The 19,140-nt window shown below is 44.8% G+C and overlaps 1 protein-coding gene across 1 annotated transcript in view; it reads left to right on the top strand.

The window, feature by feature from the left end:
- Positions 1 to 10,010, top strand: part of PLP2 (proteolipid protein 2) — a 28,158-nt gene extending 18,148 nt beyond the window's left edge. The window contains exons 2-5 of the mRNA XM_020814306.3: positions 2,536 to 2,691; positions 3,871 to 3,966; positions 7,012 to 7,102; positions 8,217 to 10,010. Coding sequence (XP_020669965.2) covers positions 2,536 to 2,691; positions 3,871 to 3,966; positions 7,012 to 7,102; positions 8,217 to 8,236 — 363 coding nt within the window. The 3' untranslated portion in view covers positions 8,237 to 10,010. The remainder of the gene's footprint in view (positions 1 to 2,535; positions 2,692 to 3,870; positions 3,967 to 7,011; positions 7,103 to 8,216) is intronic.
- The last annotated feature ends 9,130 nt before the right edge of the window (positions 10,011 to 19,140 follow it).

The following is a 19,140-nucleotide window of genomic DNA, read 5'->3' on the forward strand; positions in this document are numbered from 1 at the left end:
TGAGGAGACTGGAGAGGTTTGCTGGTTGCATAGCTCCAAATCCACTGAGTGGTGAGGTTATTTTTATCCATTTATGGAGAGAAAAGCAGAGTTGTGTATGTGTGTGTGTGAGAGAAATTTGGTGAGGACAGAAAAGTTATCTGTGGATAACCCACACTGTGAAAGTCTGCCTTTAGCTCTCTGAGAAAACACCATATTTTTTTTGTGGGGGGGGGGTGGATTGAGAAGGTGGCTTTATGAACCGGATGCTTGGCAAAGATAGAAGCATACAGTTGTCACGGAGCATCGTGACTTCCTCTGTTGCATCCTCTGTGCCTTTGGCCTGTCAGGATTAAGAGATAAGCTAACAAGTTGCTCACTAGGAGGTGCTTCCTGGTTCTAATTCAAGAGTGGGAGATCCTAGTGAATTACCGGACCACTTTCTTTTTAAGAATGCATGCATGCCTATAAGGCGCCCACCAGAAACAGTTTTCAAAAAAACAGCTTCAATATCACAATCCTGGACTGTACTGGATTACTGGTGTACTGGATTAGGCAACATAGTTGGGCAACAGATTTTATTAAGATTGACTAAAATGCTGCAGAAGTGTTCACTGAGTTGGAAGTCACGGTTTTTAACTGTATCAGAGATGGGTGTGGCTGGCACAATGATCCTGTTTGTTTTGGATGCTTTTCAGACTGTGCAGACTGAAGATGTAGATAAGCTGCTTGGAAATGTGAAGCCTCATAAATAATTGTAACCTCACAGATATTAGCATTTGCCACAATGATTCTGCAGAGCTTAGTCTTGGAGGTGTTGAAGACTTCCCTGTGAGAGAGGCCATAGTTCCCTCTCTTCAGGTGTAGGAAGGATGTGATTAGACCACTGACTTTAAAAAGGAACAAAGATGTTTAGTTCTGATGGCCTGGGGTAATCTTGTTCAGTCTGAAACCTACTTTTTCTGACCAAGGTTCCAAAGAGGGTGTGCATTCGTGCGTTTGTGTGTGTGTCGTGTCAACTCCCAGGTGGTTTTTAGAAGATGCTGATGTTTTGGATCCGTTCCAACCTGTCTTTCAGCTTAGCTTCAAGGTGGAGGATGGTTTTGGTCATCCTGGTTGGTGACTTACGCTGTGGACTGGATTACTGAGAGCACAAACCTATTGGTTCTCCTGTACCTCTCAGCTGCTTTCATTATTCTTTGCCAAGGTATCCTTCTCGGTCACCTGTTTGGATTGGGCCTAGGAGGCATGGTGCTTTGGCGACTCTGGTCCTCCTTAGATTGTGGATCTCAGAAGACTAGGCTGGAGGCCTTCCCCATCCCCTGCCCGCCCGCCTCAAGACCTTTGGCTTATAAACCTCCAGCTTTTGGTGAAATCCTGATCTGTTCATACCTCACCATGAACCAGACTGGCTAATCAAATGGGAACTGGGGAATATATGGCAGACCAAGAGTGCCCTAGCCCTAGCCTAAGGATGCCTGTAGGCTTTGTCCCCAGGTTCGCATCTACATGAAGCCACTGTGAGAAGTTCTTTGAAACGTAGGGCTGGAATTCCTTCCCTGTGAAGATGGCATCTCGAATCTACTTCTGCCCTTTCCATCTGAAAATCCACAGGAAGCTATGGAAGTCTTGAACAAGGGTTTGGCAATGAGTCGAGAGGGGAGCCAAAAGTCTATTTAGGGTGGAGGGCCTGTAGGTTGAGGAAACCATCTAACCAAGAAGAAAGTTTGAGAACCAGGCCGTCTCTTCCTTGAAGAACCATCCTCACTGCCTGGGTTTTTTTTTCCTGGGTGCAATACTGTCTGTAGAAATGCAGGTAGCTAGGACTGTTCTGGCCAGCACCACCATGTCTATTCTTGGTTATGCGTGCATAAGCGGGTTGAGGGTTCGATTCCCCACTGCACTTCCTTGACAGGGACTGGACTCAGTGATCCATAGGGTCCTGTTCAGCTCTGCATTTCTAAAATGATGATTATGATAATCTAGACTGCATTACTGTAATGCCCATTATGTGGGGCTGGCTTTGAAAACAGTTTTGAAATTCAAACCCTAGCAGAATGTGGCTGCCCAGATACTAGTAGGGTGCCAGATGTGTTACAATTATTCCTGGTGTATTTGTGAGCTTGATTCAAAGTCCTGGAATGGGCTTTAAAATCTTCTTAGAAGTTTGGTTGTTTAAAGGTTTGCCTTCACCATATACGGTAAGCTTATCTGTACTCTTCCTGTGTAGAGAAGTACTTCCTGACCATACTCTGAAGATCATCTTCCACTGCTCTGTTCATTTGCTTTTCTGTAAGGTCTAAGGCTGATGCAAATGATCAATGAAGATGTCTTGGCAAAAACCCCTCATTTATGGATTTACCTTGCTACTGATTTATATATTCTTTCTCTAGTGCTGTTTTAACCTTGTATCTTCTGACAGCACTAGTTTCTAAAACTAGGAATTTTTTCTTAGAGTCATCGTCCTGGTCATCATTATTATTGAGGATTGTGTACTAAAACTCAGTTTAATTATCTTTATGGAACCTGTTTGTATGTTATTTTATCCCCTCCCAGATCGCATGTATCATCATCCTAATCTGCTATGGAGCCTCAGTTACGTTTGGCTACACCTCTCTGGCTGTCTGCATGTTGGTTTACTGTATTGTCATATTCATCATCTACACATGTGAACTGGACAACCAGCTGAGTTTCATCCACTGGGGATGGACTGTAAGTATTGAGGCTGAGTAGGTGATTCATGCAGCCTGTTGAAAAGAGAGCTGAGGCTCTGTGCTGGGAAAGAAAATATTTTTTCCACTGAATTCATTTATATGTTACAGTGTGTGTGTGTGTGTAAGTAAAATGATTTTTTTAAAAAGGAGCTATGTTTCGTAATTTGTTGAAAACCATTCCACTTGACTGTTCTTCTTACACTTGCTTAAGATAGCTGCAAACAGAAGCTCTTCTCTTCAAATGTTACTATAAATATGTATGCTTTTCAGAATCAGAAATCAAAGTAAAGTACACTCCACAGTGCTTAAAACAGTCTCTGGGCAGTTTACAATTTAATTATGCAGGGTAGATATTAACCACCCCCACCACCCTATCAAGCTGGGTACTCAACATCTGAAGGATGGAAGGCTGAACTGACATACTGCAGCCAGCATGGTGTCTGAATAACACCCCTCACCTCTTTGTTCTCTCTCCACCCCCAACACCAGTGATCTGACATAAAGTTACCCAGAGATTTATAAGCTTGATCTTCCAAGCCTGAGTACCATGCATTAACCATCATGACCACCACACCACTGTCTCTTCTGAATGAGGTCCAAGGCAGAGGTCTTTCCTGCCTCTGCTTCATGTAATACTTTAGAATGGAAATGATGGGACTGAGGCGAAGATTGGACACATGGCCAAATATGGACTCTGATCTATTTCTGGGTAATGGTTGCTCTTTAGAGGATGCAACAAATTCCAAAACTACCTGCCTAACATTGCACTTAAGAGAATAAGGTGAGTTTGCCTCCAGGAAGGTAAAAGAAAATAAAGTTATGTATGTTAAAAGTTTGAAAGAGTTACTTTTTGGGCCACAACACCCAGAATCCCCCAGCCAGTATGCCCTTCTAAGTTCTGATCACTTTTGTATACCTGTCCGCTTTATCTATCTAGCCATGGAAAAATGCTAATCAGTATGGAAGAAACCAGCCCAGTTCTGCTTTTAAGGCTACCATCCTATATCTGCCTGCCTGGCAATCAGTCTCATTGAACTCAATGGTCTTGCTTCTGAGCAGATATGTGGAGCATTAGGCTGTGATTAGACCAGCCTGAACATGGATTGAACCAGGTGGCTGCTTAAATTTGGATGTAGTGTGATATTAACTCTTTCTTCCCTTCTCTGGCCCGTTCTAGGATTTCATCAGGGCTCTTATCGGAGCTGTCGCCTTTCTCATCACTTCCCTGATCGTCCTCATTGGGCACCACGATGGAGCTGGCATCGCTGCAGGGGTAAATGCCTTTATGAAGAGTGGGGGAAGGAAAGTTGGAATGTTGATTTGGCAAGGAATGTCAGCACATTCCAGGAATGCTGATGTCATCAAGGAGAGGCAGGCTCAGTATTTCCGAGCAGGGAGCACTTTATAGAGATCAAAGCTGGATTCCGTACAGAAGGCGTTTTCTTAGAAAAGCATTGGGTGGAATGCACACAGGCCCTCTCAACCTTTGGTCCATCAGATGATTGAACATCTACTCTGAGGTGTCCTGACCATTATTAGCCTTGCAGGGTATGGTAAGAGCTGTTGTTAAGTCCAAAGCTTTGGAAAGCCATATATTAAGACTGTGTTAGCAGGAACTTCTCTCAAGGAATGACTTGGGAGTGGGGGTAGGGGAACTATCCTTGGAGTTAACACAAAAGGGCAAAAATGCATGTGTGGAGCGGAGGAAGCGCAGAGTTAGGCAGCACCTCACCTCACACCCTGCTGCAATCGGTACCAGAGATGTAGAGTTAACAGTTAGTGGACTGGTTTAATTCACTGACATTTAAGTTGGATGGGGCAAGGTTTTAAGTTAATGTTAATATTAAATTGGTGTTTAAGATTGCAGCTGGTTTCATCAATTCATTGATTTCCTGCTGATTTCAATTTATTCCAGAATCGTATAGAATATTGGAATTGGAAGGGACCTATAAGGCTATCAAGTTCAACCCTTTTCTCAGTGCAGGAATTAAAAATATAATATATCTGACAGGTGGCTGTCTAACTTTCTATGCCTCCAGTGCTGAAGTGCTCACTGCCTCCCAAGATACTATTTGCAATGAAAACTGGATTTAGCTGGAAGATTGCACTTCAGCCACCAATAAAGTTGGTTTGATAATAAAAATAATCTTAGAACTGCAGGTATATAGATGCAATAAACCAACGGTAGCTTTCTATAATTACTGATGAATTCTGATATTTTATATAGTGCAAGATTTTGCAATGTGCAGCTTTTGGAAGAAAGAAAAAGGTTATTCATAGTCCTCAATGTAACAAACAGGAAGTCTAGTTTCCCACATATTTCGGTATTGTCGAAAATATTTAGACTTAGTTCAGTTTTAAAAAATCAGCTTGCTAAAATCGTAGCCTTCACCCACACCCTCTCCATGCAGTAATTGCTCAGGCAAGACAACAGGGTAGGAAACAGACTTTAGCTCATCTTCTATGGTAGAACGGGAGTGCACACTTTCTCACACATACACACACACACACACACACACACCTGATGAAATAAAAAAACATTTTAAGAAAGAAGTGATTTTACAAGAAAGAATTGGCAGGAGCCAATCTCCTCTGATTAAAAGTCCAGACCCTTTTCTCTTGAGGAGAACACTTCCCTCCCCCGCACATCTTGCAAATTCCTCATTTTCCAAGTCCTCTTGCTCTCAAGAGACGCCCTCTTTTTTGCTCCACTCTTGCCTCTGCATTACGTATCTCAAGTCCTTTATGCTTTTTTCTGGTGTGCAAAGGCATTTTTCAGTGTCTTGGTGGTTCCTCCATGCTTCCTTCCACAGCAGTGGTCCCCAACCTTTTCCCAACCGCAGACCAGTTGGGGGGCAGGGTCCATGTGTGTGTGTGGGCACCCCCCACCCTCGCGGGTGAGCAGGGGCTCGCTTGCTCGTAGGAGGCGTGGCACTCTTGTGGGGGGCAGGAGATCTGTGTCCGTGGACCGGTCCTACCTAGGCCACGGACTGGTGCCGGGTCACGGACTGGGGGGTGGACGACCCCTGTTCCACAGTTTCTCTCAGTCATGAGAAACAAATGGAGAATTGAAATGCCGATCACTTTTCAGACTTTTTATTAACCATAGCCCTCCACCTATCAATTTAAGTGCTTGGAAAAGTAGAACCATTTTGCTCCTACGTATTTTAAGGAGAGGGGGGAAAAACTGAATTCCTATATGACAGTAATTTCTGACTCTTATTTCTATCTGTCCCTACTCCATGTTTTGGAAGCCATTGATAGGCTCCCATTGCTGCATGTTCCATGAAGACCAGCAAGTTATTGGAAGGATACATAATGAAAGCTAAGCCTGGCTACAAAATCCTGCAGGAATCCTATTAAACAGCCCAAACACAAGTCACTGGTTGAAATCCTATCACTTAGTGTTAGTAAGTCACACTAGAGTAGGTCTGTTTGGATCAACATACCTTATTGCGGAGTTGAGGCTCCAAATCCCCACTGACTGAATCTGCCTACCCTAGTTTAATGCAATTTTCTATGCTAAGCAACAAATTTCAGCCACTGTGTCTGGACCAGACTGTGTTAATTTTCCTAGGGCTGCTGTACACTTTTGTCTTCTGTTTCTCTCACCACCACCTTTTTTTCTTCTGAACTGTGCCCAGTAGATAACCCCAGAATTCAGTTCCCATAGCCATATTGGAATATAACCATAGCCATATAAGTACATTTATACCATGTTTCCCTGAGAGGGTCTTATATTAATTTTTACTCCAAAAAACAAATTAGGGCTTATTTTCAGGGGATGTTTTATTTTATTTTTTCATGTACAACACTACATTTATTCAAATACATTCATGTCATCTTCTTCTGGTTGCTGCAGAATGGTGGAAGGCAGGCTTTCAATTAACTGGGGCTTATTTTGGGGGTAGGGCTTATATTACGAGCATCCTGAAAAATCACACTAGGGCTTATTTTCAGGTTAGGTCTTATTTTCGGGGAAACAGGGTAGAAACAGGATTAATGGGTAGCAGAGCTGGGACCTTCTCAGTGGTGGCTCCTGTGCCTTGGGATTTCTTCCCAAGAAATGGAAAGCTGACCCAATCTATGTCTACTTTTAAGGATTTTTTTTTTTATTTTAAAAAACTCACCTGTTCTTGATACAGGTTGATTTTTCGAAATTATATTTTGTTGAAACTGATTTCTTCAGGGTTTTTCATTCTTCATATGGCTTTTATTATGTTTGCATTTCCTTGGAAAAATGATAGAATTTCTAGTTAAGAAATGTACTGTATAAAATAAAGCGTAGCTCAAGTAGAGTTGCATTTCCCTTCAACAGGTGATTGGACTTCTGGCAGCGATCCTCTTTGGCTATGATGCCTACACCATCTTTCCAAAGCTCAGGAAAACACATACAGCAGCTCCTACGGGTGAGTCAGTCCTCTTGCTGAAGGAACAGGCAGATGTGATCTATGATCTCTTCCAGGTGACTCCTGAGGAGTGTTTCCCTCTTTTCATTGAGCAATGAGTCAGATGGATGTCAGAAACCTTGCTTGGAGATAGTATAATTTCATTTGTCTACAGATTCAATTCTTCAAGAAACCTCTGCTTTATGAATGTGGGATATTGTGCTTCTATACCCACAATTCAAAAAGCCAAGAAATGGCCCCTCCATTGACTGGAACTAGGAGATTCACAATACCTTCTGATTTATTCCTTGAGTAGTCTTTAAATTGTTGCAACATCAGCCTTTCTCTCATTTTCCCCCATGACTTTCTTTCCTTTTTAATGTTTTCAGTAATATTCCTGAAAAGTGCTATTTTGTGATTTAAAAGAATAAAATTAGGGGAAGTCAGTAATTTTGCTAACCTTTTCCCTGCCCCCCAAACCTTTTTGTGGGGGCAATTTTGGGAGGTTAATCAAATGGATAAAGGAGATGCTCTCTAACCTGAGTCAACAGAAAGCAATCAAATGGGCTGTGACTGTAAGAAGCATTTGGGTGAACTGTTTTGTTGAATGGCAGTCCAGAATGTGAACTATTTCCCCTTCTGATCATGCCTGAAGATAGTTTGAGTGGGAAAAGGATAAAACAGTAACTGCTAGAGATGCCAGGCAGGTGTCCTTAGTGGAAACTTCTCTGTAACTGAGAAAGGAACTTCTCTATGCCTGAGAAGCAGAAGTGGCCAAGTCATTAAAGGGAACTGACAAAATAGGGGGCATGAATAGAAACACAAAGCCTGGGGAGATGAGGGACTCATTTCTCTGAAGCCCTGGTGAAGGTGTAACTCCTTATCTTTCCCCAGACTTCCATGTCTATAGCTACCAAGCTCACTCACAAGGGGTCAGTGAAGCAACCCAGTCTCTGTCTTCCCCATTATTGCTACTTTCCAATAGCTATGTTGACTGGGCGTGTTGGGAATTTTGCAATTGGACCATTTGGAAAGCACTGATGTGGGAAGGGGTGGCATCTTCTCTTTGGGGGGGGGGAAGCTTGCAAGAATAATCCCACTCACTCCCACTTATGGCATGTCTGCTCCTTTACAGGATCTACAGACGGGGTGTGAAGACACTGCCTGTCTCCTCTTCCTTTACAACAAAGCAACACATTGAACCCATCTCCTGTTACCTTCTGCTGGAACTGCCACCCGAAGGAAGATAACCCTTGTCTGCCAAAATGGCACCCTTGTGGTCTCTTTCTCTCTTCCTCACCTGTCTCTGTATGGACCACAGTCCAGATAATTCCTTTCTTCTTGTTGCCACAATCTCTGTCCCCATTTCTGACTCCGTCCTAACAGTGGAAAGGGAAAGAAGCTTCATGTCCTTTAAGGAAGGAGGAAATACTGGCCACTCCAAAGAATGGGGTGGAGGTTATGTGTGTAGGAGGCTTCAGATCGGTTGAGGTGAGGAGTGACTCCATCTTCCTGTCTCATTTTTGAAATGGAGACCTGGGAGGAGAAGTGAGGAAGGCTCTGTAAATCGAGTGTTGTCCCTTTTTGTACCAATTTCTCCTTTTTTAAAAAATGGGGAGATGGGGGACCAGAGGCTGGAGTTTATCTGTAATCCTGTCTCGTGCTGAAGTCTTTAGGTAGGAGGCACAGTTTTGAAGGAATCCGATAAATAGGATTTTTTTAAAAGAAACCTTTTTTAATATAACACCTGAGAAGAGATTTACCTACAAACCTTATTAGGAAAGTTTTAATTTTTTTATAATCAAGCTAAGTTGATTGTTACTAATGATGAGAGGTGACTGGCAATTTTTCTTTAAAACAAAAATCAAAAAGTTATATTTTGCAGTCCTTTCTACTGTATTCGATAATAATCTTCCTTTTCTCATTAGGAAATATTTTTATGGCAAATCTGCTCTACCTACCCCCCTTTTTCATGGGGTGGCAGCTGCCCAATAGGCAAACATTATGGGCAAGGTTGTGTGTGCCACAATTCTGCCCAAACAGAAAGATGGGTATATAGAAATGCTTGTAAATTGGCACACAAGACCTGCCCAAAATTGTGCAGACGATGGGGGAAGCTTTATGGGTTATATCAAGCAAAAACAAAAGTGGACGTGATCCACAAAAGCTCACATTAAACTACAGCTGCTAGTCTTTAAGGCGCCACAACATTTTTGTTTTTCTTATTTTTGTTTTGGCCTGACATGCTAGTGCAGACTAACACGGCTACCTCTTCTAAAACTACTTTCTGAGATAGGTTCACAGGGCTCTGGACAGTTCACTCCTCCCCCTTCCCCCCACTTGCAGAATAAATTGTATGAAAAAAGTAAACAGTTTGGATTAGATTAGAAGCAATAGCCCATATTCTGTTGCTAGTCCCACCTAATAGTAGATCCATTGAATCAATCATTTTAATGGTAGATTAGTACTCAACGTAAATCCCATTGAGTCAACAGGTGTACTGTGGCTAGGACTAAGCAATAAGATACCAGCTAATATATGCAAATCCATATAAATAAAGGTAACAACTCACTTTTTCCTAGCAGAGAATCTGGGTTGCCTTGGTGCAGATATTTGGATTATTTTCATGTTGTATATAGAGGGCATGGGCTCTGTGATATATAGGTGTGGATATAGAAGGAGACACAGAGAAAGGGACTTTTTTTCTTTCAGGGGAATTATTACAGCACATTAAGTTTAAAAGGCATCTTCCACTCACTGGGAGGAGGTACAGGGAAAAAGGAAGTACGTATGTGTTCCTAAACTGCCATCCTGTCCCATTCTTTCTTGCGCTTTCTACTTCTTCTCGTTGTTCCTCAGGCAGCTTGAATATATATAGTTTTTGCTCATTGAAGGAAACAAAAATAAATGGATTACAATTCAAATAAAACTTGGCAGAATTGGTACTGAATCTTTGACTGGCTCTGCAAACGTTTTCAGCAGTTGGATGGCTGCGTTTTGTGTAGTCATTTCATATATTTCTATGTTTGAGAAACAATTTTTTCTCACAAGGAAATTTCTTTTTTGAATCATGGGCCTAAGCCTTCATGGAAAGAGACAGTTCTTTTTCATGGTCTCTGTGAATGCACACATATGGGTATTGTCTGCGCCTGATTTCACATAAAAAGAGGTTACTTACCTGTAACCATAGTTCTTTGAGTGGTCCTCTGTGAATTCACACATATGGGTATTGTCCGCCTGTGCTGACTCTCTCGGAAGATTCTAGAGCTAAAAGTAACAATTTTATGGTGTGATCCTCCACGAGGTATATGCTCCTCCCACCCACCATCTTCCCCAGTTCCTTTTTTCCGCCAAGCTGAACGGTTCTCAGGAAAGATAGAGCGCTTCGCTACTTGCCTTTTGGCTATTTTTCTAGGCTCTTTTGAGCTTTTGTTTGCTTTTCTTTACCTTAAGTACCTACTTAGTGATCCTCCGCGTCTTTTTGTTTGCCTAATTGGCTTCCCGTGGTTCTTATTCCCTTCCCTCTCCCCCTTCCCTTCCCCTCCCCCAGTCTTTTGCTTATGGCATCGCCGTCTCCTTTCAAGTGTTGTGCTACTTGTGCGAATAAAATCACACTTTCTGACGGCCATAGCCAGTGCCTTTTTTGCTTGGGTGAGGAACATCCAACCCATTCATGCCCTGCTTGTAAAGAGCCTAACCAAGCCGGCACTTATGCAGAGGCTCCAAAGACTTCGGCCTTACCTTTGGCAAACAGACATGAATCCTCCTACTACATCTTCAGAGGCAGCTAGATCTCCTGTCCTCTCAGCCGATAGACTTCCAGCGGGCCAGTCTACTTCTGACTCTACCTCTGTGCTACCAGCTAAGGACACTGAGAAAACAAAATCGTCTGGTAAGCACAAGTTGCCCTCCTCTCAAAAGTCTCGAGCGCACGACCCAAGCTCGAAGAAGAAACCCAAACCTGCCCCTAAGAGGCTTCGAAAGGACAGGCTTCCCCGCATGGAGCCCCCCCCAGCCTTCTCTGCCCTCCCCTGTTCTCGAGGAATCATCCAGAGAAGCTCCTGACTTGGCCTCGGATGGAGATGAAGCCCATGATATTGAGCCCCCCCGCGATGCCGCCCCAAAACTCGAGCATTGACCTCATTGCAGCTGCGCCACAGTCCAGCCCAGCCTCAGCCCATTCAAACTCTGACTCATGGCGGGCAGCGGAAAGCTCAGCATCCGATCTGGAGGTTCCCCCTTCTCCTCCACGGAAGAGAATGGAAAAAGGAAAGCACCTCTCCCCACCGAGGTCCGTGGCATCGCAAGGTGATTTCTGTCCCTTTCCAATGGTACCATACCATTTTGACCCCTTCATCTGGCAAACCCTATACGAAAGGTACCAGCCTGACCAGGCTAAACGGCCCCGAATGACGCCGGAACTCCCTCATGCCATCCCCTTCATGGACTCGAACCGTCTCCGCGCGTCCACTTTGGCCCCGGCAGTCTTGGCTCCATCCATATGCCCTCCTGCCCCATCTAAGCCAACTCCGCTACTTCAAATGTGAGACAAGGCCCCCACGGCTTTACCCCTGATTCCTGCACCTCGATGCCGGACCGGATGACATCTCAAGGTCCTTTTGAGGTCCTGCCGACCTAACGACACCAAGCTCCCTTGACAGAGGGCTTCGGTCCATTGGACTACCCTTCATCTCCAGACTCCCCTGCATCTTCGGAGGCACAACACTCTGAATCCTCCCATGAGTCCGAGCTTCCCCCTCCAATCCCAGATACGAGGGGCAGCCATGCATCTTCCTCTTCGGATGACTTCTCCTCATACTCGACTCTTATTTTCCAAATGGCACAAGCCCTGAATCTTGACACCGAACAACCCTTGTCTGCTGATGCCGAGCCAGTGTTCGACGACATCAACCAGGAGCGTCCCGTTCCTTTGAGTCTTCCCTTTAACAAGTCTATCCTTCAACTCATTAAGGACACTTGGGGAAAACCTCCTTCCACTATGCAGATCTCTCACCACACCGATGGCCTCTATAGGACCCACGGCATCGATGCCGAATTCCTCAATAAGTATCCAGTGCTTAACTCTATTATTGTCGAGTCCAGTCAGGCTCGGACCCAGGCCAGGTCCAAACCTACCCTTGCCAATAAAGATGGCAGGAAAGTTGACACAATGGCAAAACGAGTTTACTCCCTACAAGCCTTTTTGCTCAGAAGCATTAGCTACCAGGCAACTATGGGCGCCTTTCAGCGTCATCTTTGGAACCAAGTGCTTCCTCTGATTGACTCAGTCCCTGAACCCATGAGATCTGATCTCATCAACATGCATTCACAAGCCATTTCTTTGGCCAAGTACCAGAGGATTGCAGCGCGACACTCTGCTGAGGCTGCTTCTAGAACTCTAGTTACCTCTATCTCTATTCGACGCCATGCCTGGCTCAAATCCTCCACGATCTCTGATGACACCAAGTCAAGAATCGAGGACTTGCCCTTTGATGGTGCCGACCTGTTCAATTCTACAACCGACGATACCATGGAGGATTTCCATAAGAAGCACAAGACTGCGCGCTCTTATTCTGCTCAGCCATCTACCTCCTATCAACGACCCTTCTACCGCTCGGGCCAGTTTCACCCCAAGCAATACCAGAACCAAAGGTTCCAGCCTTAAAGACAGTATCGCCCCCATCAAACCGACAGGTCCCTACCTGCCGCTCAACCTCTGATGGCATCGTACCGGCCTCAAAGCCTACCCTGTCAACGTCAATCCTTTTGTAAAGAACAGCGAAAGGGTAAGCAATGTTGACAACTACCTCTGCCTCTTTTTTCTGACATTTCTCTTCGCCCACTGAACTGTACCAGACTGGCCCCATTTTTCCATTGTTGGCAAGCCATTACATCAGATAAATGGGTTCTGTCCATCATAGTGTCTGGCTACCTCATAGAATTTTCCAATCTACCTCCCTTGGGGTTTATTCGGTACACCCCCTATTCCTCTGCTCTGCAGGATGAGGTTACCAAACTTCTCCAAAAACACGCCATTCTTCCGGTACCTAACTCGGACTCCCTCAACCCCTGGAGTTTCACCAAGTGCATGGCACCAGTAGCTGCCTTCCTCCGGCTGCAGGCAATAAACATTTATCCCTACATCGATGACTGGTTGATAGTGGCGACATAGTACCTCAATGCCATAAAAGCAGGAGACACAACCCTCCATACACTTCAAAGCCTCGGTCTCAAGATCAACCTCGAAAAGTCGCACTTGATCCCAAAACAGACGGCAAAGTTCATAGGCATGGAGGTAGACTCCATCCGTGCAAGAGGAAAAGTGCCCTGCAGGCATGGTTCCTTTTTCTATTCAATCCAATCACAGATCCTCCATCTGCTCTACTGCCGGTGACACCGGAGCTAACCTCCCAGCTCGACTGGTGGACTTGCCCAGACAACCTCCTCATCGGCAGACCCTTCTCCCCTCTGAGACCTTCCATACAGGTCACAACCGACGCCAGCCCCGTGGGATTGCCTTCAACACACAGTCCATGGACTCTGGTCAAAAAAAGAACCGCCCCTTCACATAAACCATCTAGAACTGTTGGCAATCATCAAAGTGTTCCATGCCTTTCTTCCCCTAATCCAAGGACAGGTAGTGCAGTTGGCAACAGACAACACCACTGCACTCTTCTATGTCAACAAGCAAGGGGGCACCCACTCCCCTTCCTTGCTCTACCTAGCTGTTGACCTCTGAGAGTGTTGCTATTCCCACCATGTTTTCCCTATTGCCGTCCACATTTCCACCGACGACAACACCTTGGCAGACCGGCTCAGTCGGCTACCGACGAGAACGCACGAATGGACTCTGAACGATGTCATGTTTCAGCGGCTGTGCCGACGATGGGGCACGCCTTCAATAGACCTTTTTGCATCCGATGCTAACAAGAAATGTCCCCGATTCTGCTCCAGAACGGGACGGGACAGCTCCTCTCTGGGAGACGCATTCCTGATGGACTGGTCCCAAGATCTCCTCTACGTATTTCCCCCTCTGCCTCTCATCCAGAGGGTAATTATCTGTCTCCGACAGGACAGGGCCAATGCGATCCTGATAGCCCTGTACTGGCCCCACCAGCCATGGTTCACTCACCTGGTCTCGATGTCGTCGGACATGCTCCACCTCCCTCTCCACCCAGATCTCCTCTCGCTCGACCACGGCCTCGTTCTTCACCCAGACATCACCTCTCTCAGTCTTGCAGCTTGGAAGATACTCCCGACATCATGAATGTTCTCCTTCGAGCCCGAAAACCTTCCACTACCCTCCTATATGAGAATAAATGGAAGTCCTTTCTAAAATATACTCATGACAATGACTTACCTGCTATACCTGTCTCTTTGAAGACCCTACTAGCTTACCTGTGGCCTTTCCCAGTCCACACTAAAAGTCTACCTTTCGGCCATTATGGCTCATTAACCGGACGAATCTCCCTCCTCAAAGTTGTTTCTCACCCAACTGTCAAGAAGTTCCTCAAAGGGCTCAACAACATTTGCCCTCCCCAAGAGCGTATCACCCCTCAGTGGTCACTGCAGCTGGTTCTTAATGCCTTGATGCGACCTCCATTCGAGCCAATGGTGTCCATCGACCTCAAATTCTTAACCCTTAAATCGGCCTTCCTTGTTGCAATCACGTCAGCCAAACGAGCTAGTGAAGTTGCCGCTCGTCAAGCTGATCCTCCCTTTATCCAGTTTATCCCAATAAAGTGATTCTTTACTTTGATGTTTCTTTCCTCCCGAAGGTGGTCTCCGACTTCCACCTCAACCAACCCATCATTCTACCATGCTTCTTCAAATCTCCTTCCTCATCCCTCGAACATATGCTCCATAACCTCAGTGTCAGATGTGCCCTGACCTTCTATGTCGAACTGACAAAAACTTTCAGAAAATCCAGTAAACTTTTTCTTTGCTTTCACGGCCCAAACAAAGTGGCCCCAGCCTCCTCTCAATCCATAGCATGTTGGATTGTACAGACTATCTCCCTTGCTTATAGCTTGTCGGGGAAAACCCCTCCAGAACATTTGACAGCTCACTCCACCAGGGCGCTGTCCACCTCTACCGCCTTTCAGCGTGGCACCGAGGTTCCTGACATCTGTCGTGCTGCTACGTGGTCCACACCGTCCACGTTTGTCAAACACTACCGTCTGGACGTCAGAGCACGCCAAGATGCTGCATTTGGCAGAGCTGTCCTGTCATCCTTCTTACCGTGACGACCCACCAACTGGTAAGTGCAGCTTGCTAGTCACCCATATGTGTGCATTCACAGAAGCCACGAAAAAGAAAAAGAGGTTACTTACCTGTAACCATAGTTCTTTGAGTGGTCCTCTGTGAATTCACACAACCCGCCCATCCTTCCCCTCTATCCGTCACGGGTTAATTATGTAATTAATTAATTCTTTCCTTCATACCCGGCGGATAAAATTTAGGAACTGGGAAAGATGATGGGTGGGAGGAGCATATACCTCGTGGAGGATCACACCATAAAATTGTTACTTTTAGCTCTAGAATCTTCCGAGAGAGTTAGCACAGGCGCAGACAATACCCATATGTGTGAATTCACATAGGACCACTCAAAGAACTATGGTTACAGGTAAGTAACCTCTTTTTATGTGAAATCAGATATCCACTTCCTCCCTGCAGTAGACAGCATCACTTCATTTTGTTTCATGTTAATTCTTCCTTCCTCCGTTTTTCTCCCAGTCTAGTTCTGGGAGGCATGTGGCCTTTCACATGCTGTTGAACTACAGTTCTCATAATCCCATACCACTAGCTACACTACCTAGGACTGGTGGGATATGCAGTTGAACACCATGTGAAAGGCTGCATGTTCCTCTTCAGTAGAGATAGCCAAGCAATAATTTTTAAATCAGACATGATACCTGGATTCCCTGTGTTTAAAAAAAAGCCTGTCTGAAAACACATTAGAAGGGACCACATTCGTACCCCTTGCACGTCTGTTCCCCAAAGCATTTTTATAAGCCAAAATTGTATTGTTCATTATCTGCAATGGCAGCTTCCATTTTTAGGCTCTGTTTATTCAGAAAGGGCTAAGCCTACTGTGGCTTTACTGCTCTACATTCATGGTTGGCTGTCCGTTTTGGCCCAGCTACTCAAGTGAAGAACAGATTTAAGGAACTAGATTTGGTGGACAGAGTGCCTGAAGAACTTTGGATAGAGGCTCAAAACATTGTACAGAGGCAGCAACAAAAACCATCCCAAAGAAAAGGAAATGCAAGAAAGCAAAGTGGCTGTCCAACGAGGCCTTAGAAATAGCAGAGAGGAGAAGGGAAACAAAATGCAGGGGAGATAAGGAAAGTTACAGAAAATTGAATGCAGACTTCCAAAGAATAGCAAGGAGAGAGAAGAGGGCCTTCTTAAATGAACAATGCAAAGAAATAGAGGAAAATAACAGAAAAGGAAAAACCAGAGATCTGTTCAGGAAAATTGGAGATATTAGAGGAACATTTTGTGCAAAGATGGACATGATAAAGGACAAAAATGGAAGGGACCTAACAGAAGCAGAAGACATCAAGAAGAGGTGGCAAGAATACACAGAGGAATTATATCAGAAAGATTTGGATATCCCGGACAACCCGGACAATGTAGTTGCTGACCTTGAGCCAGACATCCTGGAGAGTGAAGTCAAGTGGGCCTTAGAAAGCCTGGCTAACAACAAGGCCAGTGGAGGTGATGGCATTCCAGTTGAACTATATAAATCTTAAAAGATGATGCTGTTAAGGTGCTACATTCAATACACCAGCAAGTTTGGAAAACTCAACAGTGGCCAGAGGACTGGAAAAGATCAGTCTACATCCCAATCTCAAAGAAGGGCAGTGCCAAAGAATGCTCCAAGTACCGTACAATTGCACTCATTTCACACGCTAGCAAGGTTATACTCAAAATCCTACAAGGTAGGCTTCAGCAGTATGTGGACCAAGAACTTCCAGAAGTACAAGCTGGATTCTGAAGGGGCAGAGGAACTAGAGACCAAATTACTAACATGCGCTGGATTATGGAGAAAGCCAGAGAGTTCCAGAAAAATATTTACTTCTGCTTCATTGACTATGGAAAAGCCTTTGACTGTGTGGACCACAGCAAACTATGGCAAGTCCTTAAAGAAATGGGAGTGCCTGACCACCTTATCTATCTCCTGAGAAACCTATATGTGGGACAGGAAACAACAGTTAGAACTGGATATGGAACAACGGATTGGTTCAAAACTGGGAAAGGAGTACGACAAGGCTGTATATTGTCCCCCAGCTTATTTAACTTATATGCAGAATACATCATGCGGAAGGCAGGCCTGGAGGAATCCCAAACCGGAATTAAGATTGCCGGGAGAAATATCAACAGCCTCAGATATGCAGATGATACCAGTCTAATGGCAGAAAGTGAGGAGGAATTAAAGAACCTCGAAATGAGGGTGAAAGAGGAGAGTGCAAAAAGCAGTCTGAAACTCAACATCAAAAAAACTAAGATCATGACCACTGGTCCCATCGCCTCCTGGGAAATAGAAGGGGAAGACATGGAGGCAGTGACAGATTTTATTTTCTTGGGCTCCGTGATCACTGCAGATGGAGACAGCAGCCACGAAATTAAAAGACGCCTGCTTCTTGGGAGGAAAGCGATAACAAACCTTGACAGCATCTTAAAAAGCAGAGACATCACCTTGCCAACAAAGTCCACATAGTCAAAGCTATGGTTTTTCCTGTTGTGATGTATGGAAGTGAGAGCTGGACCATAAAGAAAGCTGACCGCCGAAGAATTGATGCCTTTGAATTGTGGTGCTAGAGTCCCCTGGACTGCAAGGAGAACAAACCTATCAATTCTAAAGGAAATTAACCCTGAGTGCTCACTGGAAGGACAGATCCTGAAGCTGAGGCTCCAGTACTTTGGCCATCTCATAAGAAGAAAAGAGTCCTTGGAAAAAACCCTGATGTTGGGAAAGTGTGAAGGCAAGAGAAGGGAACGACAGAGGATGAGGTGGTTGGACAGTGTCATTGAAGCGAGCAACATGAATTTGACACAACTCTGGGAGGCAGTGGAAGACAGGAGGGCCTGGCGTGCTCTGGTCCATGGGGTCATGAAGAGTTGGACACGACTAAACGACAATGACTCAAGTCTTATCTGTGGCTTGAACTATGCCAAGGAGAAGTGTATTGCTGGTCTATATCTTTCATTTATGTAAAAACAGATACTAATCACGAGGAGACATTCTTTTCAGAAAAGAAGCCAGAGGTACCACAGAGCTTGATGGGAATGAGCTTCATCCGTGTGCTTGAATGAGCTCAGGAGATGGCCCTGTTTTTTCCTTTCCCTTGCACACGTAAATGGGTTTTGGCTGATTGCTCATAAAAGCAAATGCTCCTCCATGCACTAAATCCCTACCGAGGTTCTAGTTTTTATCCAGTCATTATATGGAACAACTGAGCAATCAGAAAGACGTTTCAAGGTGCTGTTAGTGCCACAGGGCAGTTAAGGCTGTTCTCCTTTTCTGTAGGTGTCCTAAGAAAGTAGCCTCAGTGTGGTAAAGTAGATAGAACGATGGACTGGGATTCTAGACGCCAGGGTTTGACTCCCCATTTGGCCATGGAAACTCACTGGAGGAGCAAAACTGGTAAAGCCACTCCTTAAATATCTCCCTTACCTTGAAAGCCTATTAGGGTCCCTATATCAGTTCTGACCTGATATAACTAGCAAACTAAAAAGGCAATGTGTTGTGAACTGGAGCTTCAATTTATTTAAATGTTTTCAACTCCATCCACCTGCTTTCCCCTGCAAGAGTGTACACTGGTGAATAAAGTTCCTTTAGTAGGAGGATCACATCCAAACGTGATAAACTGTATTGCTCACTGTAGGTTTTGGAGGCGTAGGGAGATGAGAAATTGGTATGTACCCCATTCTAATGGTTTGGTTATGAAGCTAGTAAAGAGTTTTGTCCTCAAGTACACTGCAATATTTTATATATTTACTACTTGGTCCTAGATCAGTGGTTCCAACCTTGGGTCCCCAGATGTTCTTGG

This window comes from Pogona vitticeps, chromosome 2 (assembly GCF_051106095.1).
Source record: "Pogona vitticeps strain Pit_001003342236 chromosome 2, PviZW2.1, whole genome shotgun sequence".
NCBI classification, from domain to species: Eukaryota; Metazoa; Chordata; class Lepidosauria; order Squamata; family Agamidae; genus Pogona; species Pogona vitticeps.